This window comes from Rhinopithecus bieti, unplaced genomic scaffold (assembly GCF_001698545.2).
Source record: "Rhinopithecus bieti isolate Rb0 unplaced genomic scaffold, ASM169854v2 scaffold_28090, whole genome shotgun sequence".
Lineage (NCBI taxonomy): Eukaryota > Metazoa > Chordata > Mammalia > Primates > Cercopithecidae > Rhinopithecus > Rhinopithecus bieti.
Genome location: NW_016812870.1, coordinates 470,695 through 496,690, shown reverse-complemented (window position 1 = coordinate 496,690; position 25,996 = coordinate 470,695). Strand labels below are relative to the sequence as shown.

Here is a 25,996-nt window from a genome sequence, read left to right as displayed (position 1 = left end):
CTTGAGCCACCGCGCCCGGCAAAGACTTTTTTCTAAATACAGGAGAAAACATGGCCAACAGCTTAGATATAAGAAAAAAAACTCTGGTGTGGGATCCTGAGTTCTTGATGACTAAAAAAGATAAATTGTGGAGGAGAAAAGAGTCATGAAATATTTGGAATATGGAATGTTACTGGATTTATTGCATTTAAAGATTCATAAAATCATTTTTTTTTTAACTTACACGAATAAAATTCTCCAAATTAGTACACTTTCTTGTTTTTTTTTTTCTTTTTCGGAGATGGAGTCTTGCTCTGTTGCCCAGGCTGGAGTGCAGTGGCACCATCTCAGCTCACTGCAACTTCCGCTTCCTGGGTTCAAGCAATTCTCCTGCCTTAGCCTCCCGAGTAGCTGGGACTATAGGCGAGTATCACCACGCCCAGCTAATTTGTTGTATTTTTAGTAGAGATGGGGTTTCACCGTGTTAGCCAGAATGGACTCTATCTCCTGACCTCATGATCCGCCTGCCTCGGCCTCCCAGAGTGCTGGATTACAGGTGTGAGCCACTATGCCTGGCCTAAATTAGTACACTTTCTCGTCTAAGCGCTATTAAACATTTTTCTTTAGTAACTAAGATTCTGAAATCCCATCGGGTCATCATTCTGATTATAGGTTGTAGTTGTATGGTGCTAGAAACGTATAGAAGGTATAGAAAATTGAGAAAAGGCCAGACGCAGTGGCTCATACCTGTAATCCCAGCACTTTGGGAGGCTGAAGCGGGTGGGTCACTTGAGGTCGGGAGTTCAAGACCAACATGATGAAACCCTGTCTCTACTAAAAATACAAAAATTAGCTAGGAGTGGTGGCAGGTACTGGTAATCCCTGCTACTCAGGAGGCTGAGGTAGAGAATTGCTTAAACCTGGGAGGCTGAGGCTACAATGAGCTGAGATTGTGCCAATACGCTCCAGTCTGGGCGACAGAGTGAGACTCTGTCTCAAAAAAGACAGAAAAAGAGGGAGGGTGGGAGGGTGGATAAGAAGGAAGGAAAGGAAGGGAGAGGATAAGGTGGAGGGGGAGGGAGGAAGAGGGAAGGGGAGGAAGAGGGAGGAGAGGAAGGGAGGAAGGGAAAAGAATTGAGAAAAACCTCTTAGTATTTCAGCATGGAAGTTACTCTGTTGCATAAATTCCTGACACGGATTTTTATTATACTTTAAATTTTTAATTGACTTGGATCAATTAAAAGGTTAAGATTATCTTCAGTATTGTCCTTGGGAATTATAAATTTTAGGACTCTACTCTCTAATACAGTGTGTTAAGCAACAATATACAGGATTAAGGTGAGTTTAGCTAAATTAATAGATAATAGCAGTTTAGTGGATTATTGAAAGAAGCCCGGTATGTATTTATTTGACTTTAGGAAAGATAATCATGATTTTCCTTAAAATATTATTTGATTTCGACTGGGCATGATGGCTCATGCCTGAATTCCCAGCACTTTGGGAGGGTGAGGCAGGTGGATCAATGAGGTCAGGAGTTCAAGACCAGCCTGGCCAACATGGTGAAACCCCGTCTCTACTAAAAATACAAAAATTAGCCGGGCATGGTGGCAGGTGCTTGTAATCCCAGCTGCTCGGGAAGCTGAGGCAGAGAATTGCTTAAACCCGGGAAATGGAGGTTACAGTGAGCCTTAGATCATGCCACTGCACTCCAGCCTGGGCGACAGAGCAAGACTCCGTCTCAAAAAAAAAAAAAAAAAAAATTACTTGATTTCGTTAGACAGGCCATGGCTTTAGGTATTATTTCTTAGCATCTTGTGTACCAATTGATGTAGCAGAAACACTTTTACATATCTTAAAGGCTATTTATAAGATGAAGGCTATAGTGTTTAATAGATTGTTGAAGAATGGGTAAGAAGTATTATGTCCATAATACTCTTGTAGTCTACTCAGTGTAGACTCTGTCTACTGCAACAGTCATGTGGCGGTTGTCTTGAAATAGGAATGGATATATTCTGCATTGGCAGTTACATTGGTTTTGATTTTTTGAGTTGTTCAGTGTTTTGTGGTGTTCAGGGTATAACATTTCTATTCTCTGGGAATTAGAGAGCCAAATTTCTTTGTCCCCTAACTGTATTAGTTTTAGTGGGGATGGAAGTGAACATAAGAATAAAGAATGTCCCGACAAGGGTAATAGCTACTGAAAGAGAAGCAAAGAGGAAATATTTCAGTTTTTTAAAAAAACAAAACAATGTTTTATCTGAAAAAGGTACTTGCTTCTATACCCAGGGGATTTAGATAACGTTACGTTTGCCTGTTATTTAAATAGACAAACAACATATTTTAAAAGTAAATTAGAGCCTGGCACGGTGGCTCACACCTGTTACCTCAGCACTTTGGAAGGCTGAGGCGGGCAGATCACCTGAGATCAGGAGTTTGAGACCAGCGTGGCCAACATATAGTGAAACTCCGTCTCTACTAAAAAATCCAAAATTAACTGCGCATGGTGGCACACACCTGTAGTCCCAGCTACTTAGGAAGCTGAGGCAGGAGAATCAATCGCTTGAAAGGGGAAGGTGGAGGTTGCAGACTATCTCAAAAAAAAAAAAAGTGAATTAGAACTGTTTGAGAAACTTTGTCTATATTTCACTCAACTGATAGAAATGATCAAGTAGCATTAAGATTATAATTTAATGCTGACAAGTGAAGCAATGGGCCTTTTTGTAGTATAATTTGGTAATTTCTCTAGTCATCTCTGTTTCGAAGGCTGTTGCATTTATTGTTACTAACAATATCTAACATTTCTGGGGTTTTCACAGTTCTGCTAATAAAGTCAGAATATACTTATCATTTCAATTCTGAGATTCTGTAAGGAGTGTATTTTCTCTTACCAGTCCTTGATGTTTTCATATGGGATAAATGCAGGAGCAATTTAGTATATTCATTTAGTTGTATTTTTGTTATGATGGTAATCTGACAATCTAGGGGACAATGTGCTAGCTATAGTTACATGAAGGGTAGCAATAGATACATAAACGTTTTCTGAGTAGTACATGATTATGTACATTTTTGTTTTGCTTTCACTGAATTTCTAGTGCTAAAATTTTTGCTAACCTATTCTTAAAGAATTGGAAATTTTAAGATATTTACATTAATACATTAAGGATTCATTTGTATTTTAGGAATAATATCTTTGCATTAACAAAACAAATGGTATTTGGTATTTAACTCTGTTGCTGGAGTTCAAAATTTAAAGCTATCACTTTTACAATTAAATATTAGTTTAATAAGTTTACAGTATTAGTGAAAGATGTGAATATTGATGGAAGATGAAATCAAATCATAAATCTTTGAAAATTCTATGAGAATTATAAGCTACATTCAAAGATACTGTTATAAATATATACAAACAATATCAAATACACTTTTACAGATTATAATCATTTTTATTAAGAGAATACTATCAAACTTTTGGAGAATTTGCTTTTGATCATTCTTTTACATTTGAAGAAAATATGAGTAAAAATTTACTTTTAACAACTGGTTTTAACTTTAAAACTACTACTTAGTTTCTTTAAGTAGTATATTCAGCACAACTTGTCTTTGACTGCAATTAAAAGATATGATAACTGTGACAAGGAGTAGTGTTAGGGTCCATGAAGGACTTCGATTTTTAGATATCACAGTATATGTCATTTAAAGAAAAGTCATGCTTTCCAAAGGTAAATTGTTATTATTATTTAAGATAGGGTCTTGCTCATGTTACCCAGGCTGGAGTGCAGTGTTGCAATCATGGCTCACTGCAGCCTTGATCTCCTGGGCTCAAGTGACCCTTTCACGTTAGCTTCCTGAGTAGCTGGGATTATGGGTGTGTGCCACCAAACCTGGCTAATTTTTGTGTGTGTGTGTGTGTGTGTGTATGTGTGTGAAGACAGTTGTCTCACTATGTTGTGAGCAATCATCCTGCCTCAGTCTCCTGAAGTGCTGGGATTATGGGTGTGAGCCACTGCAGCTGACAAAACCACCTTTTTAATCAGTGTTGAATCTCATGTTGGTTCACTTAAACATATAGCATTGTTAAATATGTTCTTATACTTATAGGATACATTAAATTGCCTTAAATATTATATTAACAGTAGTCACTCTTCGAAGTGTTTCTGAATGTTTTTTCATTATGTACCCTGTGATCACATTACCTGTGTATATTTTTATATATTCTTCTTATATACCTGGATTTTGTATTTATAAAAACTATAGCTAAAGCCGCAAGATAATAATAAATACATGACTTAAATTTTTCCCGTTTATGTAGGCAGTGCTCAGAATGTGACCAGGCAGGGAGCAGTGACATGGAAGCAGACATGGCCATGGAAACCCTACCAGATGGAACCAAACGATCAAGGAGGCAGATTAAGGAACCAGTGAAATTTGTTCCACAGGATGTGCCACCAGAACCCAAGAAGATTCCAATAAGAAATACGGTAGTTTATTTTTTATTTATCATAAGCATCATACAATTCTGAGGCCAAAATTTCAGAGGGTGAGAAAGACACAGGGCGAACGTATACTCAGAAGTCAAAGAAAAAGACATGTATATTACTATTGGTTACTCTTAACAATTTTTTTTCTATATTATGAAATATACCACATGCTTACCTGAGTGTTTGTAGTTTGTATTTTGTTGGAGGCATAATAATAATGAACACACCAGAGCATCCAACACCCACGTTAAAAGACAGACCATTCCCAAAGCTTTAGAAGTTTCCTGTAAATCCTCGACAATCTCATCTTTATCTGTCTAGCCCAGAGGCCACCTCTTTACTCAGCTTTACGTTTCTCATTCATTTCTTTTTCTTTATAGAAGAGATTTACACTGTAAATCTATGTACTTATAAATAATACGTGGTTTATTTTTATAGGTTTTGAATTTCATATGAGTGGAATCAAATGTTTTTCTCTGGTAATTTGGTATTTTGACCAAAATTATGTTGATTTGATTCAGACATGCTGATCCATGTAGTTGTAGTTTATTTATTTTCACTAATGTATAGTTTTCTATGGAAATAATAGATTATTACCTAGTTTTTCTTTTGCTTTGTTGATGGGCAGTTAGGTTGTTTTCATGCTTGTCTACTCTATATAGCTTTGTTTTAAATATTCCTATAAATATCTCCTGCAGCATAGTAACAAGGAGTTTGTGTATGTATTAAGGTGTAGATTTGCTAAGTTACAGACTATCTGCATCTTCAGTTTTGCTAGATAACTGCAATTGTTTTCCAAATCAGTTCACACTCGTACCAGCAATGGATAATGTTTCTGTTGCTTCACAAACTTTTGTCCAGTGTTTTAATGCTTTCCAATTTGATGCAGGGAAAATAGCATATTGACATTTTATGTTGCAGTTCTCTCAGTACTCATGATTTTGAGCATCTGTTTACTTATTTTTGGTAAATTGTATTTCCTTTTCTGGGAAATGTGTATGCAAGTCTTTCACCAGTTTTTCTGTTGGGGTGTTTACCTTTTCTCATTGCAAATTATTTGAGGCCAGGTTTTAAAGAGTTTCTTCTGGGGAAATCATTTATGTTCATTTTTACCAGGTACCTTGGAGGGGCCTCTACCAACTTGAGAATATTTTAAATAAAAGTTTGGTGTGTATGTTTTCTATTACATCAGGAGTGTAAATTTCAAACCTTTAAGTGCTGGCTTACAGTTATGAATTCTTAGGGCATACTTTCCAGGCACTTTTCAAAAATCTTTCTTTCCACAGGGGAGATATAAAGATATTTTAGGGTTAGTTGTCATCATTTGTTTTGTTACCTGTTTCATTTTAAAGAGTCTTTGATTTTTTCCTCAAAGTAACAGTTTTCTCAAAAAAAATTTTTAATCTGTATTAACCTCCTATATTATAATCACTTAAAAGATCTTATTTGGGAGAATTCACCTTCATTTTTTAAATCAGTTTTGTGTTATGGGCTCATATAAAATTGATGAGGCAAATCTGAGAATTGTTCTCTCTTAGATAATTGAAATAGTTTATTTTGGGTGCTCTAAGTAGATAGACTTGAAATAGTTTTTATTTGTAGTTTCTACTGTTTATAACTCTTTTTTTAGGCTTCAAAATATATTTTGTTTATAAGGGAACTAGAGAGAATTTTCCTTTGTTAAATAAGTCTGCTAGTTTCTGTTTCTAAAATATTTTCTATAATTGTTTGAAAATGGTAGCTACAGTTATTCTTGAGATCTTAGAGAAGAGTTATTACTTCATATGTCTGTCTGCAAAGATTATCCTCTTATGAAACATTATTTTTCCAGTTTCTTTATTGTTTCAAGAAAGCCTTGTGATTAGTATTATCATCCTTACCTTTGGAGTTATCATATAGAGGGAAATTATGTATATTACAGTGATATTTTTGTGCCCATAGTTCAGTGTTACTTGAAATAAAAGAGAACTCTTTAATATTAAAGGATCCTTCTATTTTTTTTCTCTCCTTTACTGGTCTGCTTTTTTTTATCCTAAGGAAGCTTTAAAATTTGCTAATATAATCACATTCCTTTCATCTTGTTCTTTGTCTCTAGTTTTCTTGGTTAAAAGTTTTAGACTTATTACAGATTTTGGTCAGTGAAACACCGGGAAAAGAGTCCATGGCCAATAATTTCAGGAAATGCAGTGTGATTATGTTCTTACTTGTAGAAATTTCAATGCATGTTGAAGCTCCAAAAAAAAATCCTAATATTTAGAAATAGGATTACTTTTATCTGTTCTTTTCTTGTTTTATCAAAAAAGCATTTTTTTAGGACACTTTTATTTTATTTTTTATTTTTTGGTAGCATGGAGTACTGTGTGGTGCTAAGTTTGGAAATGATGCTCCAGAGACCATGGATTATTTGCATTAGGACCATCTTGGATATTTATTGAAATGTAGACTTTGGACCCACCCTAGAGCTAGTACAGACTTTGGACCCATTCTAGAATTAATGAATTTATGGGGTTTGACTAAGCAGATTTCTTAGGTGCTAAGCTTATACTAAATAAAAGTTGAAAATGACTATGAATGGTGATGCCCTTTCCTCTTTCCCTCTCATCTTTTCTGCCTGCCTTCCAACAATCCATTCAGAAAACCAGACAGTTGGTGTAAGGTATCATACTAAACTGTTCAAGGAATGTAGGAATGAGAGATACAGAAGAGAGTGATCAGTCATTTTAATCTTGATCTTACCATTTATGCTGAGTTCCTGTTGTTACCTTAAGTTTTTACTTATTTCTATTTCAGAGTTGTATTTATCTTTTTTAATTAATAGGTGGTATGGTGAAAAATGAGGTGTTCTAGTTGTGTTTCTTAGAACAGTGTTAATTATGAGAGACCAGGCATACAACAGCTTACTAACTTGTATAAATACCTTTTGCAATATATAACTGATTTTTCTCTCCCATTGTTACATTTTTAAACTATTGCTCCCAATATTCTCCTACTTACACTTTTATTTTAGCACATGTATTACAATTGGGAACATTCTGTCTTGAAATACATTATTATAGTATTTTATTTTGTCAGTGTTTCATTTTCCTGCCATTAATTGATCAAAGTATAATTTGTTTTCATGTTAGTCTTACTATTCTATCATGATTTTGAAGAAAATTTTACCTACATGACATACATAGGGCAATCATGACATAACCCAAGCTCATAAACCTGAATTCCTGGCAGGCAGCGATTGCCCTGTTTACCACAGAAGAATGGGTCCCATTCTTATGTTTCATCAGTGAAATTATAGAATTATTGTAAAGGCAGCCTAAGAAAGCTCTGTTTAAGTACTTTGTTATTTAGACATTTCCTCTGCATTATTTCTATGTGGAAACTTTTACTTCCTTTTAGGCAAGGAAATTAATTTTGAAGAAAATATAAATTAGCTTACCCAATCCCTTTTGAAGTTACTTTAAAATTGATGTTTATACTTCTGGACATATTTTCTAATACTCTAATGTAACTTGAAAGCTTTCAGATTTTCTTTTTGCTTTCTTTGCACTCTATGTCATGTAGTGACTTTTTATCTTTTATAGAAGTGCCAAAGGACTTGTTGGAACCTGTCTTTCCATAGTTTTTACACACATGCATCATCATCTACTGTCTTTGAAGTTCTGAGATCTTTCTTCCTGACTTACAAATTCTGGTTGTGTTTTATATATTTTCTTTTTTGCAAAATAAGTGCAATAAATAGTCAAAATACTTTTTAGCAGCTTTGACTGAAAACTATATTTTTTTCAGGATGCATTATTTCTTTTAGATCATTATTTTGGAAGGGGATTTAAACACATTTAATCGTTTTTCCATCACACTTAACAATGTGAGCCACTAGCCTGTTTTAAGTGGCAGTCTTTATTTGAGAGATAATCAAATATCCTGGAGCCTACTTTTATTACATTTATGTTTTAACTAATTTTACACATATGTAAAGTACCTATGTAATAATGTTTAAATGTAAGTCTTGAGAATCTGAAAATATGAAATATGTTTCATATAAATGTTTTTAGATGCTAATTTAGGAAAAATGTTGAAGCATTTGGATTCAGTTCTATTGAAGTGACTAAAGGTTACTATACATTATGTTCATATTTATTTTACTTATTCTTATATTAACTGTTTGAATTATTACAGTTCTGGGAAAGAAGGGTTATTTGTGGGGGCTTTACATACCAGAGTTTTATATTATCAGACTCAAGGTGACCTCTGAGGTATGAGTCAGATTATAAAACCTCTATCTGTCATAGATTCTTAGAAGAAACCCTGGCAAACAGTTTTTGTAGTGAACTAGAACTCACTTTGGCTACTTGGAAGAGATCTACTCTGTGGGTGTCCTTAGCTCAAGTAATCTTATTCAGAACCCTGAGACTCCTGTTTTGCTTTTTGCCTCTTGGAAATCCATCACTTTAGTTTATTCCTAGGAGTATGAAATAAAGATAAGAATAGGTGGAGCTTCAAGACTTTACTTATTTTGTATGTACTATTATCTCTGAGAAGGTTTTTATAGCAGCACTTACTTGTCATGTGAAATATATATTTTATTATATATCGTTAGACCCATAGTTATTTCAGTTTATAGTAGTTAAGACAAATTGGTCATGATTTTCTTTTTATTCTCCCATGTATTTTCATAACCCTGTTAATATAAGCTAAATTAGATAAAAAGAAACTCTACAGCCAGTTGACCAAAGGGAAAGCACTCACTTTGGGTGACTGCCATCCCATCTGTTGTTTATTGATAGCCAACAGAAACAGATGACACCTTGTTCATAATTTGTTTTTTGTATATAGCAGTTTTCTTTGAATATTTCATGAACTTTAACTTGTTTTCAATATAGTTTCATAATTGAAAGAGATATTTTTAGGAATTATATATATGGTATACATTTTATATTTTTAGAAATTATATATATTTTAATTTTACTACATATAATATATACCTATACGTATAATTTATATTTTAGGAATTAAATATATATTATATTTATATATATTGAATAAACTTTATATTGAAGCATTTTTGAATAGCTGCCAGAAAGCTATTGGCATTTATTCCTCAGCATAAATCTAATGCTATTTAGCTTAACAGAGGTTTTCAAAGTTTGACTTAATTGTCCTAATTGACATTGATTTTGGAATTTTGCCTATGAATAAGCATGTTCTATTTTTACATATAAGTTACAGAGAGAGGCATTTCTTACAATTCGTCTAACCATATATGACTGACTTTAATTATTAATTTGTATAAATATTGATTTGTCAACAAAAACACAAGTGTTAAATTTAGTGACCTGGTCACAAGTGAATATATGAAGCCTTGTTTAGTGGTATCAAAGATGTTAAAGTACTGACTCTCTTTTAATTTTAAATTTAGTTCATTTGCCAAATCAATCATGCATTTAACTTTATTGCAAATTAAAATGACCTCAGCTCTAAAAATTTAAAATACATTACATGTTTTTTAGTCCAAATGATAGAGGAGTTAGAGAAATGTTTAATTGTTTGTTTTAGATGAATAAACTATTTATCTATTTATTTTATTTTATTTTTTTGAGACAGAGTCTTGCTCTGTCGCCCAGGCTGGAGTGCAGTGGTGTGATCTCGGCTCACTGCAACCTCTGCCTCCCAGGATCAAGCGATTCTCATGCCTCAGCCTCATGGGTAGCTGAGATTACAGGTGTGCGCCACCACGTCCGGCTAAGTTTTGTATTTTTAGTAGAGATGAGATTTTGCCGTGTTGGCCAGGCTGGTTTAAAACTCCTTACCTCAGGTGATCCACCCGCCTCGGCCTCCCAAAGTACTGAGATCACAGGCCTGAGCCACTGAGCCCAGCCAGAATAAACTATTTAAAAGTTGCCTGCTAGATAAGATAATTTTACACCTTTTCAGTTTAAATACATTGTCTCTAATACCATGCCAATCTCTTCTATGGATTTTTTAATCACCTCTTTTCAAGTAAGTTTATCACAGACAGATTACAAGCAAGGTGATCTAAGCAGCTCAGGTTGTAATTATTCCCTAGGTAAATCAGGTTCTTAAAAAACAAAAAAAAAAAAACAAAAAATTGAAATGTGTCAAGATTTAGAATGAGTTTTAAACTTTCATTTACTTTTAATAGCTTAACTAATTACTGTCAAAATGAATCAGTTTGGAATTGCACCCCAGCTTGATTAATCATGTGGAGTTTCCAGGTAATGTATCTATTACATTGTAAAGCACATACTTGAAAAGTAAAATTCTTCCTTCTTCCACATATTATTTTCATCCTACTGTTTTATTGTTGCTAAAGTTGTTGTAGCCTCAAAATATATAATAAAAGGACCACCCTGTTACATATACTTCTATTCATCTGAGGTGGGACAAGCTCTTTGGTAACTGAAATTTGTCAGATGAGCCATACTTGTTTTTGTTTTTCTTCTTGCTTTTTTGTGCCATTTCTCCCTCTTTTAAATTCTGCTTATGTTTTGGGATTCATTCAAGGACACTGCTTTTAAGATAACTTGTCCTTAGGCAGTTATGAATTTCCATAGTTATAGTTGCTGCCACTTCATTAAAACTAGGAAAAAAAAAAACAAAACACGGCTTTCAACATTTTCTTGGCTGGAGGACTTGGTATTTTATATAGTTATATTTAGATCAAATTCTCTTTTTTTTTTCTTTGGAAATATTAGTAATGTGATAAATGCTAAGTAAGAGTGCTGTAATTACTTTGGTAATGAATCAAGTTAGTGTGTAGCATGGAGCTACCAGATTAGGTAGACTATAGTGCCAGTTTGAATTTACCCTTTATTGGGTATAATTCTCTAACTTCATTTGAAATGTAAGAAATCTTCATTGAGTGTCACAATGTTACAGTTTAGTTTAAGTATTCAAGTGCAATAAGAGATTTGCATTCTTAATGATTTTGTTCATTTCTATTTGGGATTAAATTATTATTCTTGGATTAGCCATGCAAGAAAAGTCACTGAAGTGACAGTTGAGATAACTGAGTTTAAAGTTTACCTCAGAAACTTAACCAGCTGTGTGACATCAGCAAGTCATTTCTCTGGATTGCTTTTTCAGAGCTCTAAGATGATATTATTTTATATTTTTATAACAAGTTTGTTTTGTAGATGGATATTGTTTATGTGTCTTGTGTTATTTTAAAGTATTACACGAATATATCAGTGATTACCATTTGGTAATAAATGTACTTAAAGTGACTATTTTAGATAATTACAAATACACCTAATATATGAGAAGAAATTTATAAATGTAGAGAGAAATGGAGCTATACCATTGTGTGATTAAATCACTAATTGGCATTATACCATATGATGCTAATTGCAATCTGGGTATGTAGAGAGTTTCAGTTGATGGAGTCATACCAGATATTTGAAGATTTAAGTTATTATCAAAATGGTAAATAAACATCCTTAAAAGAATTGAAAATATGAACTTGCAGCATTAGCATACATACTTGAAAAATTAATTCAAAACTAGATGATACATTTGCTAGTTTGTTACCTAAAAGATGAGTTGGATGAAAAAAAATGTGAAAATGTATGGCAGTGTTTTGCACATTCTGTTTAGAAGTTTGTGGAATTCAAATGAGTAATTTGAGTATTTTCCACTTGATACTGGTTACTAATTTGGAACATCTTATTGAAATGCCCTGTAGGCCAGGTGCAGTGATTCACTCCTGTAATCCCAGTACTTTGGGAGGCCAAGGCAGGTAGATTGCTTTAGGTCAGGAGTTCGAGACCAGCCTGGCCAACATGGCAAAACCCCTTCTCCAGTAAAAATGCAAAGATTAGCCAGGCTTGGTGGTGCACACCTGTGATCCCAGCTACTTGCGAGGCTGAGGTATGAGAATCGCTTGAACCTGGGAGGAGGAAGCTACAGTGAGCCAAGACTGCTGTACTGTACTCCAGTCTGAGCGACAGAAGAAGATTCTGTCTAAAAAAAGAAAAAAGCCGTGTAAATATACATTATGCAAATTATATAATAGAGTACCAAATTAGGGAAAAATAAACTTTTTGTCAAATTTATATTTTATTTATTTATTTATTTATTTTTGAGACAGTCTCATCCTGTTGTGCAGGCTTGGAATGCAGTGACTCCATCATGGCTCACTGCAGCCTACATCTCCTGTGCTCAAGTTATCTTCTCACCACAGCCTCCTGAGTAGCTACAAGCACTCACAAGCATGCCTAGCTGATTTTTTCATTTTTATTGTTAGTAGAGATGAGGTCTCTCTGTGTTGCCCAGGCTGGTCTTGAACTTCTAAGCTCAAGCAGTCTTCCCACCTTAGCCTCTCAAAGTGTTGAGATTATGGCCATGAGCCATGGTACCTGGCCTGTCAGTCAAATCTTTTAATTTGTATTATATAGTATCATCATTCATTAGTTTTGATTTAACCACTTATAAATTTATTTTATTAAAACAAGTTAATTGAGACTTTATGTCATAAGCATTGTGTTAAGTTTAACTGGGTGTAGAAAGATGAATATGCTATGGTCCTTACCAAGTTGGGAATGAATTTTGTAAGGAGACAGAGAATAAAGCATTAAAGGGCCAGAGTGGCACAGAAGGAAAAGAGATGAATATAGAAATTACTAGCCATAAGTTTTCAGTTAGAACTTGAATAAGTGTTGTTAAGGGCCTTTCTACACTGGTGTCCTTAAACTTACATGTATTTGACCTACTTAGGATTCTTGTTAAAGGACAGATTCTAATTCAGTGTGTTGGAGTGAGCCTGAGATTCTGCATTTCTAATATACACTCAGGTGAGGCCAGTGATTATGGGTCATGACTGATATTTTGAGAAGCAAGTCTCAGTATTGTTCTTTGGAAGTAAGAATTGTAGATGTAGGGTCTGCATTTAAAGGCCTTTCCTAGATATAGTCTTCATTTTTCTTCCTAATTACTTCCATAATATAATTAAAACATACTAATTGGCAATATAAATGTAAACAGATACATAGTTTATAAATTTACTTTTTTTGAATGACAATTTAGTTGACTCTTGGCTATCTAGGGACAGATTAAATGGTAAGCAGTTAACCATGCTATTAAATAACAGTGTACTTGGTATCATGAAGAACTGAAATTACAGTAATGTAAGAAACATTAACATATCTATACTATAATGTAATTCTGTTTAGAATTATTTGGTACCTACTCTAGCTTGGGAGTGTTCCTTGATCTCAGCTGTCAAAGTAATTTTTGGGAGCAGTGCCTGCATTCTCTTCCATTCTCTAAGGAATAGTGGTCTGCATATGGGAATTATAAAATCTACAGAGGCTGTGCTGTGATTGGTGGAGATTTCTAACATTGGCTGCAAGTACTAATGTAGTTACAGTTCTTTTAAACATTTGTATGCGTTCTTTCAAATGGTAAATGTATTCTGAAATATACGAAGTGAATTTTAGCTAAATTAGTTTAAAATGTCATTTTATGTGGCATTTTAATTAGTTTTATGTTAACTAGAATTTTGGATATGTGAGACCTTTTCCTTCTACTTTTTTTGGCTGCTTAAGAATTATTTCTTTACATAAACATGTATGCACATGCATACATGTAGGCAAATAATGTGTGTAGTATGATCCCAGGTTTAGCATTTCAGCTGTATAAGTCATGTGATAAGTTATGAAAATTTAAATGTAAATCATAATTATGGACAATTATGAAGTATGGAAAAAATCCTTTAAAATAAGTTTGGAGAATTGATTTTTTTCTATCAGATACATGTTTATTTAAAAGTAAAGTACTATAAAGTATATTTAATTTGTTACTTTTTATTTCCTATGGCATAAATGGTAACAAAATGCAGTGGTCCAATATAGTATTAATTAGAAATAACTAATTTTGCAAGTGCCTAACTTAAGCAATAACATTAACAGAGGAAATTTATTTTTATCATTAATTAAACATTAGATATACTGTGGATTTTGTTTTGTTTTGTTTTGTTTTGTTTTCCAGAGAACCAGAGGACGAAAACGGAGCTTCGTTCCTGAGGAAGAAAAACATGAGGTTGGAATAAGTTAAGCACTTTTACACAGTCTTAACTTTGAGAAATTTTCTTGCTTAAAATTGTTTCCCTCATATCCTTATTTTGTTTTGTTATGTTTTATTTTATTATCCCTTGTATGGCAGGAAAGAGTTCCTAGAGAGAGAAGACAAAGACAGTCTGTGTTGCAAAAGAAGCCCAAGGCTGAAGATTTAAGAACTGAATGTGCAACTTGCAAGGGAACTGGAGACAATGAAAATCTTGTCAGGTAGGTTGGATGCTAAAACCTTGTCTTTAGGGGATGAAAGTTCCATATTATTTTCTCATCACAGAAAAAATGAGAAAAACAATTTCAGGATAGGACCTTTCTCAAAATATTATGTAGTGGATACAATACTTCAGAAACAGATTTCATCTACTTCTTAACCTCTCACACATGGTTATACTCTGGATTTAGATGTAAATAAAGAGTAATAATCTGCATTTTAACACAGGGAATTATTTTCTCTTGACAAGAGAAGTTGGCAATGCTCTCTATATAGAGGCCATAGAAGTAATTTGATCTAAACACTGTGTACTAAGATTATGTTTTATGTCATAAAATAATAAAGTTACTAAGCTCTGTTAGCATATTTTAAATGTTTGAAATTTAGAAGCAATGGTGAGAAGACAGACTTTTTATTGACAAGAACTTAATTAGCATTTTCTTATTGCTTATCAAAACAAATGTGTTAAATGCTTCTCCCTTACGAAATAAAGAAAGGTGAAAAGATGGCCTAGGTTGATTTTGTTTTTTGTTTTGTCTTTGTTTCTTTGTTTCGTTTTTGTTCCTTTTTTTTTTTTTAATCAGACATAATGCTAATCAGAAATCTTAGCTGATGCTGCACATTGGCTTTTCCCAACGGTCCAGAGGCTGCTAATTTTAGCTGACATGAAGAAATTGATCAAAGCTCTGGGTGAGATGGCAGAGTGAGTGGGTGGACAAAAAGAGAGCTAATTTAAAAGAGGCATCAGACTTTCAAAAGACAGTGTCACAAAGGTTCTTACAGTTCTTACAGGGAGTTTGTAAGGGAATCCATTCTGATTTCTTTAAAAAAATTGTCTTCTGGTAAAGCCCTGTCAAATTAACTGAGGAAACAGAAATTAAATATTTCAAAAAGAATAAACATATTTATAAAACAAATATATTAGTGTTGTTGTATGTTTTTAAATATTTACTTCCAAATGATTTAATCTATTTTGGTCATTAAAAATATAATTTGTCTTAATTTCTCAAAGAAAGGCATGAAGTCTTAAATTTATGAGTTTTTTATACTATCAGTGAGAAAGATAAAGTAAAAATTACAGTAGAAAAAGAGAAAGTTCTTCGACAAAGTTAAGAAAGTTTATAATAATTGGCTAATTTTTTTGAGATAGTTCATATAGAATGTCTTGGGAGCTATCCTGAAGGTTAAGTTTATTAAAATTTAGGGTAAAGTAGTAAGTAGTTCGAAGTTCAGGAGATACACATGAATAATTCTGACCACAGTAGAACTTTTGCAGTATGTCAAAAATGAAATCCCAAGCGTAAGCGTAACATAATGGAGTAAATGAAACAACAAAAATAAAGAAAAAATATATATTATATATTATATAATGAACAAAAATTTAATTCAGGAAAATTCCCTTGGGGTTGAGGATGGAGTTGAGGACTATGATTAATTTGAAACAGTAGTTAAAAACTTACAGAGCTGGTGATCCTTTTATTAATTATTTGAACCTGTATGAGTATCTACTGTCTTACTAATTTTTTTTTTTTTTAAATATGAGATTAATTGAGGCCTTTTTGCTGTAGAACTTAGAGGTTTTTATCAGGTTTTTTGTTTTGCTTTTGTCATATGTTAGAAATTAGGAAACTGAGAAATACAATTTTTATTTTAAAAGTCAGTTTATGATAGATTTCCAACCCGTCATATTTTAGTTGTTTAATAAAAAAAGTGCCATCTTTCTTCTAATTTTGATAAGATTTTTGAATAGTATTACTCTATATTATTTATTTCTTTAGTTTCTGTTATAAAATTTTTATTTCTAATTGCATTATTACAATATGCCAATGTCTGGAATTTTGTGAAAGTCTTCTGGAAGGTAAAGATATTTTTATTACTCTGAAATAATGGATATACAAAGTCCCCTTCCTTGGTTTTGCCTTATTAAGAAGATAATATCGTAAATTGTCTGCAAAGTTTTAAAGAGGTAATGTAGAGAAAATTAAATGTTTTATTGATACTATATTTTAATATTTCTTAGGACAAGATAAGCTGGATATAAAGCAATGCCATAAAATATTTTTGGTTATAATGTGATCTTTAAAAAAAAGTACACTATTTACGCACTATTCTTCTTGGGTTGAAGAATTTTATTTTATATAGAATTTCATATGTTTAATAAAAGTAATCTCATAAGCTAATATCTGCCATTTTCCCTGGCATCTCATATTTTGGAACTGGCACTGTTATTGTTTGAAAATCACCCCCCAAAAGTCTACACTTTTTTATTATATTGCATCTTAAATACTGTCTATACATGCTATTTTTTTAACTTTCAAATAAGATATTTTAAATAAGGATTTTTTTTTCTCTAAAGATATATTTCAGCGCTTACTCAGAGTTATGTGTATGTCTGTTAGGTTCTCTTTTAAAATTAAACTTCATGGGTCACAATTAGTCTTTTATTTAATATACTGTGTTTACTTTCTCAAGTTCTTTTAAACTAATGTTTGTATCTCACTAGCACCTGCTCTTCAGCAGTTTTGATTTTTTAAACCACACTTCTCTATGTAATTCAGGCTATATAGAAAATTCTTTCTGATTGTCCTTGCTTTTTTAGTTATTTGTATATGTTTACTTGTGAATTTACATGTATAATTTTTTATATCATTGAACAATTGCATGCAATTTGTCAGTAAACTGTAATTAGTAGGTTTCAACTGTTATTTTCTGCTTTGCCTGTTTATCTTGGGACTTTGGCGAGTAATTTAGCATCTGTGCCTTCGTTTCCCCCCTGTTGTAAATGGTCACAATCATACTGTGCTTCATTAGGTACCTTATGAATGATTGCTGAGTGATAGTAAGGTTCTTTCCATATAAAATGTTAGAACAGTAGTATTATTTAGTAACACAAGGAATACATGTATGTGTGCATTGAAATAAAGGTCACAATTGGTAAATATGTTTCCAGTTATAATAAATACTTATTTGTTATGTCAGAAAATGTACATGTCCTGTTTTTGTATATAATTTTGTCTAGAGTCTAGGAGACAAAAGAAATTTGTCATTACATGTTTTCTAAAATGATTAGATTGAAGTTTTACAGCATCTCAGGAAATTTTATTTTTTTAAGTGCAAGTTTTTTGCCATCTACTTTTAAAATTTAATTAGAAATTATCTGAGAAGTTTTCATCAAAATATGTATTTCTTTATGTTATTTAATGCAATCTAAATGCTAAAGGTCAAATTAAAAAACTATATGATGGAATTGTGAGGTCTTAAAGGCTTTGTCTGTGATAAGCCATTCTTTGTTGGAAGTAGTTCTGGAACTACTTAGTGATACCTTATTTGTTTTTGTTTCCACAGTTCATGGCACATTTAATACTCAGAAAATGCTTGATAAATGAACTCTGCATAAGTAATGACTGAGTATTCTTTTGCTGAATTAATAAAAACTGTCACTATTATAATTTAATTCTAGAGCAAATTGAGTCACAAAATATAACGTTTGATGAAGATATTTAAAGGGCTTAATAAAGGACAATTGATTTTTTGTCACAAAAATGTAGTGGATAGTTTTTCCTCCCCTGTATTTTAAGTAAGGAAATAGATTTGAGAATAATTGATGAATCTATGAAAAGTAGAAATGAAGTGATTCCTTTCCTTGAACGTATGTGAAAGGGAAGTGGGCCTGTCTTCTCTTTCAGTCTTTTATCAAACTATAAAATTAGGAATAATACCAAACTTCTAAACCTCAAATTTTATCTTAACTGTATAAACTCAATGTGGCACATTTTATTACTTAATCAGAGATAGGAGAGAGAGAAGAAAGGTTTCCTAAAGCTAAGAACTCTGGAATCCGTGAGTCCTCTTAAATAGCATCTTTAATTATATTTTGTATTGTGGCCATTTTTCAGAAGCATTGAGGGTAGGAAATGATCTATTAAGCTATTTCACTTTTATAGCTAATTCTATACTATTAATGCTTGCCAGATTCTCCCCTTTATTTGAGTATATGGCAAATTATACAGGTATTGAACCATTTTGATTACAAGGTTAGGGTGTCAATTTGGTCTCTAAACATTGTTGTAAGCACTTTTATTTATTTTACATTTAAAAATCTGGCTTGTCAGTGCATCCTCCCCAACTAAATTTGTTTGTATCATAAATTATTAGGAACACCAGCAAGAATTCATATATATTACATTTTAATTTCAAATATTAGTCTCTCATTATTCTAATTATAACTTTTTTTTTTTTTTTTTTTAGTTTTTGTTGTCACCCAGGCTAGAGTGCAGTGGCACTTTTTTGACACAGTATAGCCTCTGCCTTCTGGGCTCAAGCAGTCCTCTCACCTTTCAGCCTCCCGAGTAGATGAAACTTGATTTTTTATTTTTGATTAACTTTTCTATTCTAACTAGTATGGAGGCTTATAGACTTCCTGGGTTGTAATTGAAGGGGTTTTTCCCTGTGAGATTTAATTAGACTGAGAGTAAAGCTAAAATTGCTTATAAGTTTAGTTACTATTTTTCATAAAACGTTAGGTCACTAAAAATGGATTATTTTAAATTTAACAAAGTGAAACCAGTCTTGTCCCTCTTAAGATTAGTTAGGATTGCATTTGATCAATTTCTGTCGTTCTTTCTTTCTTTTTTTTTTTGAGACAGAGCCTTGCTTTGTCGCCCAGGCTGGAGTGCAGTGGTGCAATCTTTGCTCTCTGCAACCTCCACCTCCCAAGTTCAAGCAATTCTCCTGCCTTAGCCTCCCGAGTAGCTGGGATTACAGGCGTGTGCCACCACACCTGGCTAATTTTTTGTATTTTTAATAGAGAGTGTTTCACCATGTTGGCCAGGCTGGTCTTGAACTCCTAACCCCAGGTAATCCCCTTACCTCAGCATCTCAAAGTGCTGGGATTACAGTCATGAGCCACCATGCCAAGCCTGGTCAATTTCTTAAAACAAATTTAGTTAATTTAATTTGATTATAGACTTGCCAAATTAGTGTTTCTTGTATAGTTTATCATATAGTAATCACTCTTAATGGTGATAAAACATACATTTTCATGTAGGAATAGCATGATTTTCAAGTGATGATGCAAATGTATGTTATTTATAATACTTAAAATCTAAAACTGAGAAACAAATATAGGTTCTTAAAATGATTTGTGTCTTCTAATAAATTTTAAATGCATTAAAAACATATTTCCTGCATAAGGACATTTTAAGATAAACTTCTGTTTCTCTTCTTTAACTCTGCCAACAATTTCCTGGATAAGTTGTTTCTTTTTTTTTTTTTTTTTTTTTTTTTTAAAAGGATTGTTCCCAGAGCTTCGATTTCTAGTATTTCTTTCAATTAAGTATGGCAAAGTATATTCATTCGTGTTACCCTGACAACCTGTGTGATAATACCTTTTTCTTCCAATTTGACTACTGTTATTTCTGATATAGGTTGTTTAAGTTGGCTTTTCTCCTTCAAAGTATCTTAAAAGCATAATTATTGTTTTGCTAATCTTTGTGTAGCTCTATCTTTGCCCCAAGTCACTAAACAAAAAGCACCTCCACAGTCATTAGCCACATTAAGGAATCTTTGGCAAAATATTCAATCTTTTTAATTTTCATGTTAGATTTAATATAAAGGGCAGAGCTAAAGTAGTATAGCAAGATGTCTCTGAAGACATATGGGCTTTCTAAAATTCTTAGCCTAAAGAATTTGCCACTTAACTCTTTTAACAGGATTTACATGAAAAGGGAAGAAAATCCTGGCATTCTAAGTCCAAATTGATGAAGCATTGGGAATTTGAAAATTTTAAACAAAGGAATATAATTATGACCTTTTTAAAAGTTTGTTTTCATAGCTTTTTAACTGTCCTTTTGATTTGTATGTTTATTTTTAAAATAACTGTTACTGAAGCAGTTGCTTTTCAGGGAAATTCTGATATGATTACCAAATAATAGTGTCATCTAATAGTTAAGTAAAATTAAAACTCAATAAAATTAGTAACATCTATTTCTGCTACATTCTGTAGTGTTGAACATAATTACTTTCCTATTCTGAGAAAATACAAATATCTATTTTTTTTTTGTTCAGTGAACAGTTTTTTCTTTTTGTTGTTGTTTTTTTGAGACGGGGTTTCACTCTTGTCGCCCAGGCTGGAGTGCAATGGTGTGATATTGGCTCACTGCAACCTCTGCCTCTCGGGTTCAAGTGATTCTTCTGTCTCACCCTCCCAAGTAGCTAGGATTACAGGTTCATGCCACCACGCTGGCTAATTTTTGTATTTTTAGTAGAGACGGGGTTTCACCATGTTGTTCAGGGTGGTCTTGAACTCCTGACCTCTGGTGATCTGCCTGCCTTGGTCTCCCTGTAATCCCAGAACTGGTCTCCCAAAGTTCTGGAATTACAGGCATGAACCACTGTGCCTGTCCTGTGAACAGTTATTTTTTAAATATTTGTTTTAATCAGAAAGGATACTTTTATTGGGGTATCCTTTAGTTTTGAAAATTTTATTTTATTATTGTTTTTGAAAACCTTTTTATTCAATGATATGAGCTTTTAAAAAGCTACACTTTTGAGTTGAATCAGCTTAATAATAGAAGTAGGGCTCTTTAAAGATTGTTAATATTTAATATATGAATAGTGCTAGAATGTATAAAGAAATCTGCCTGAGCAGTGATTAACAAAGATATTTTTCTTTCCTTTTTAAATCAAAGTTAAATAGACAAAAAGAGCAAATGTTACCACTATTGAAACTTTTATTATACATCATCTTTGCTGATATATATTTTTTGAATATACATTTTAATGGACCACAGTCTTAGTAATTTAAATGTAGGCAACAAAAAAAGCCTGAAAAAATGACTGTTAACTATGTAGAAACCTCATTATAAATGCCTTATTTTACAGATCTTAAATCTAGACTATGTAAACTAGATAAACAATAAACTTCCCTAAAGTTGAACATTTTGTAATGATGAAATGATGAAACAAATAGAAACAGAAACACTGTTTCTTAGAAATAGTATTTATAAATTGTTTCATCCAGTGGTTTGCTAACTTTTAGACCTCAGCTTAAAATCAAACTTAAAATATTCAGAAAGTAGTTTCAGAATTGCCAACCAAAACCAGTGTAAAAGGTAAATCTAACCAAGTTTAATAGTAGTTTGGCCTGTGTGTATGGGTTGGGGGGTGGTAAAAGTTACATACAATGAAATGCATATATATTATATGAATAAATTGGTGAATTTTGGCAAAAGCATACAATTGTGTAACCCCCGTTTCTATCAAGATACAGAACATTTTCATTGTTCCAGAAAGGTCAAAGACAACGAGTCTTCTATTTTTTTTTTTTTTTTTTTTTTAACAGTAGATTAGTTTTGTCTCTTCTAGAGTGTTATACAAATTTATACAGATGGCATTTTTCTCCTTTATTTGATTTTAGCCATTATAATGAATGTGTAGAGGTATCGCACTGTTGTTTTAGTTCTCATTACTCTGTTAAGTAATGATGTTGAGCATATTTTCTTTTTTTTTTTTTTTGAGACCCTCTGTTGCAGAGGATGGAGTGCAGTGGCACAACATGACACACTGCAGCCTCCACCAGGCTCAAGCGATCTTCCCACTTCAGCCTCCCAGGTAGCTGGGACTACAGGTGCGCACCACCAAACCCAGCTAGTTTTTTTTTTTTTTTTTTTTTTTTGGAGAGACAGACATTCGCCGTGTTGCCCATGCTAGTCTTGAACTCCTAGGCTCAAACAGCCCTCCCATTTTGGCCTTCCAAAGTGGTGAGATTATGGGTGTGAGCCACCACACCTGGCTTATTGAGCACATTTTTATTTGCTCACTGGTAGATAGTATGTCTTCTTTTGTGAACTAATTCTTTTGCTTATTTTTTAAGAAATTGAGTTGTTTAGTATTGAGTGGTAGGAATTACTAATATAATTGGGATGTAATTTCTTTTTCAAATATGTATTTTGCATATATACTCTTTTTATTTGTGGCTTGCCTATTCATTTTCTTCAATGGTATTATTTAAGGAGCAGAAGTTGCTAATTTTGCAGATGTCCAGCATAGCAATATTTTGTTTTATGGTTATTGTTTTTATTTCCTATGTAATAATTCTTTGCTTAGGTCCAGGTGACAAAAACTTTCTTCTTTGTTGTCTTCTAGAAGCTTCGTACTTTTGGCTTTTATATTTTATGTCAGCTATCTGAAATTAATTTCTGTATATGGTTTCAGGTAGAGTTAAGGAAGATTTGTTTATTGTCTGCCCCATGTGGATTTCCAGTATCATTTGTTGAAAATATTTGCCTTTCCACATTAAATTACTTTGGTGCCACTTTTAAATGCCAGTTGGCATTTTCAATGTGGGTTTATTTCTGAACTTTCTATTATATTCCATTGAGTTACGTATTTATTCCTGTGCCAAGACCAACTGTTGATTACTCAGGCTGTGTAGTAAGCTGTTTCGTTTTTCTAGATCCTTTGCATTTTCATGTAAGTGTTAGAAACAGCTTTTCTAAATTTTTCTAAAATTTTCATTTTAAAAAGGAAAGCCTGGACATAACACCAAAAGCATAGGTAATAACAGCAACAAAAATTAGGTAAGTTGGACTAAAATCAAAGTTAAAGACTTTTGTGGATGAAAGGACACCATCACCAGATGGTAAAAAGGTTAACCCATAGATTGGGGGGAAATATTTCAAGTTATGTTTCTGTTAAGGGATTGAGAATATATAAAGAACTTCGGCAACTCAGCAATAAGAAACAACCCCGTTAAAAATGGGCATAGGACTTGAAAATATTTCTCCAAAGAAGATACATAATAGCCAACAAGCATATGAAAAGATGCTCAACATCACGAATCATTCAGGAAAAGTAAATTGAAACCACAGTGAGATATCACCTCACACCCATTGTGCTAGTTATCATTTAAAAACACACGCACACAGACACAGAAAGTAACAGGTGTTGGCAAGGATGTGGAGAAATTGGAGTTCTTGTACATTACTCTTGGGAATATAAAATTGTGCAGCTACTATGGAAAACAGTATTTTAATTCCTCAAAAAATTAAAGACAGAATTACCATTTGATCTGTTAATACTGCTATAGCTGTACACCCAAAGCAGAGACTCAGATAATTGAATGCCTGTTTTCATAGCAACATTAGTCACAATAGCCAAAAGGTGGAAGCAACCCAAGTTCCACTGATGGATTAAAGGATAAACAAAATGCACTGTATATATGTATGTTGTCTTAGTTCATTTTATGTTGCTAAGAAGAAATACCTGAGGCTGGATAATTGATAAAGAAGGAAATGTTTATTTGGCTTACAATTCTTATTGTTGGGAAGCTAAAGATTGGGCATCTGCATCTGGTGAGGACCTCAAGCTGCTTTCACTCATGGTGGAAGGTAAAGGAGAACTGGTATGTTCAGGGATCACATGAGAAAAGAGGAATCAAGAGAGGGGGAGATGCCAGGCTCTTTTTAATATCCAACTATCAAAGGAACTAATAGAGTTAAAACACACCCCTGAGGAGGTCATTAATCTCTTCATGAAGGATTCATCTTCATGACATAAACACCTCCCATTAGGACCCCTAAACTGGGATAACATTTCAGCATTAGGTTTGGAGGTGACAGGTATCCAAACCATAGCATACATACAGTACAATATTATCCAGCCTTAAAAAGGAATGAAATTCTGGGCCAGGCGCGGTGGCTCATGCCTGTAATCCCAGCACTTTGGGAGGCCGAGGCAGATGGATCACGAGGTCAGGAGATGGAGACCATCCTGGCTGACATGGTGAAACCCCGTCTGCACTAAAAAATACAAAAAATTAGCCAGGCGTGGTGGTGGGCACCAGTAGTCCCAGCTACTCGGGAGGCTGAGGCAGAATGGCTTGAACCCGGGAGGCGGAGCTTACAGTGAGCTGAGATCGCGCCACTGCACTCCAGCCTGGGCAACAGAGCGAGACTCCATCTCAAAAAAAAAAAAAAAAAAAAAATTCTGATAGATACTGCAACATAGAAGAACCTTGAGAACATTATGCCAAGTAAAATAAACCCGTTACAGACGGGGACAAATACTGAATGATTCCACTTATATGAGGTTCCTAGAGTAGTAAAATTTATAGAGACAAAGTAAAAATGGTGGTTTCCAGGGGGAAGGAGGAATGGGCAGTTAGTGTTCAAGGGGTACAGAGTTTCAGCTGGGAAAGATGAAAAAGTTCTGGAGATGGATGGTGGGGATGTTTGCACAACAGTGTGAATGTGAATGCCACAGAGCTGTACACTTAAAAATGGTTAAGATGGTCAATGCTATGTATCTTTTACCACAGTTGTTTTTAAAAAGAACCACAAGAACAAAAGCCTGCAGGGATTATGATAGGCTTTGTGTTGAATACATGGGATTTGGTGGCAGGGGGAGGGGGCTGAGGCAGGGGGACATTAACATTTTAACCATGTTGCATCTTTGTATTTATGATCATGGTATATCTCCATTTATTCAGATACTCAGGTAGTCTTTATTGTTTCTCACTGATGTTGTAGTTTTGAGTTTAGGAATCTTGCATATCTTTTATTACATGCGTTTTTAAGAATGTAATGTTTTTGATGCTATTGTATAGGATATCTTTAAATAGTTTTCTGAGTTTAGAGCTGCCAGATGGTCAATTAGAAAAACAAGCAAAGTTCAAAGTAACAAAACTTTATTTTCTTATTTTTGTAGTATCAGAAAGAAGCCAGTCAGGAAAGGTTGAGGGCTCCTGAGTATTACATTGTTTCCCACTGAACAGCAGTGGGCAAGAGGAAGATAAGTGCAGATATTAACACCCCGCCCCCCAACCAGCACCCCACACCACACATAGGCTTGTACTTAGAGGAGAAATTTAGTCTCGCTGCTAAAGGATTCCCAAACAAAGGTTCCTGCTGTTATATGGACCCAGGGGCTTCTGGAAGGGAGATGGGAAGGGGTAGGAAGTAGAAAAGTACTGAGTCCGCACGGAGAAGTGTCTTTAAGTCTCCTCAGTAAGGGTGTCGATAAGGCATGTGTTTGCTGGGCTTCTCCATCCCCTCTCTCCCAGGGAACCTTCAAAATCAACCTTGCAAATCTGGGATAAACCTTTCTGGTCATGGTGTATTGCTTCTTTTATGTATTTTTAAAATGTTGTTAATATTTTGATAAGGTTATACATTCTCTATGAACATATTCCCTCCCTCGCTCCCTCGTTCCCTCCCTCCCTCGTTCCCTCCCTCCCTCCTTCC

General features: G+C 33.6%; 1 protein-coding gene across 1 annotated transcript in view; it reads left to right on the top strand.

Annotated features, from left to right (window-relative positions):
* Nucleotides 1-25,996, top strand: part of PHF14 (PHD finger protein 14) — a 209,779-nt gene that overhangs the window by 76,705 nt on the left and 107,078 nt on the right. Inside the window, 3 exon segments of the mRNA XM_017847064.1 lie at nt 4,289-4,457; nt 14,460-14,510; nt 14,634-14,755. Coding sequence (XP_017702553.1) covers nt 4,289-4,457; nt 14,460-14,510; nt 14,634-14,755 — 342 coding nt within the window.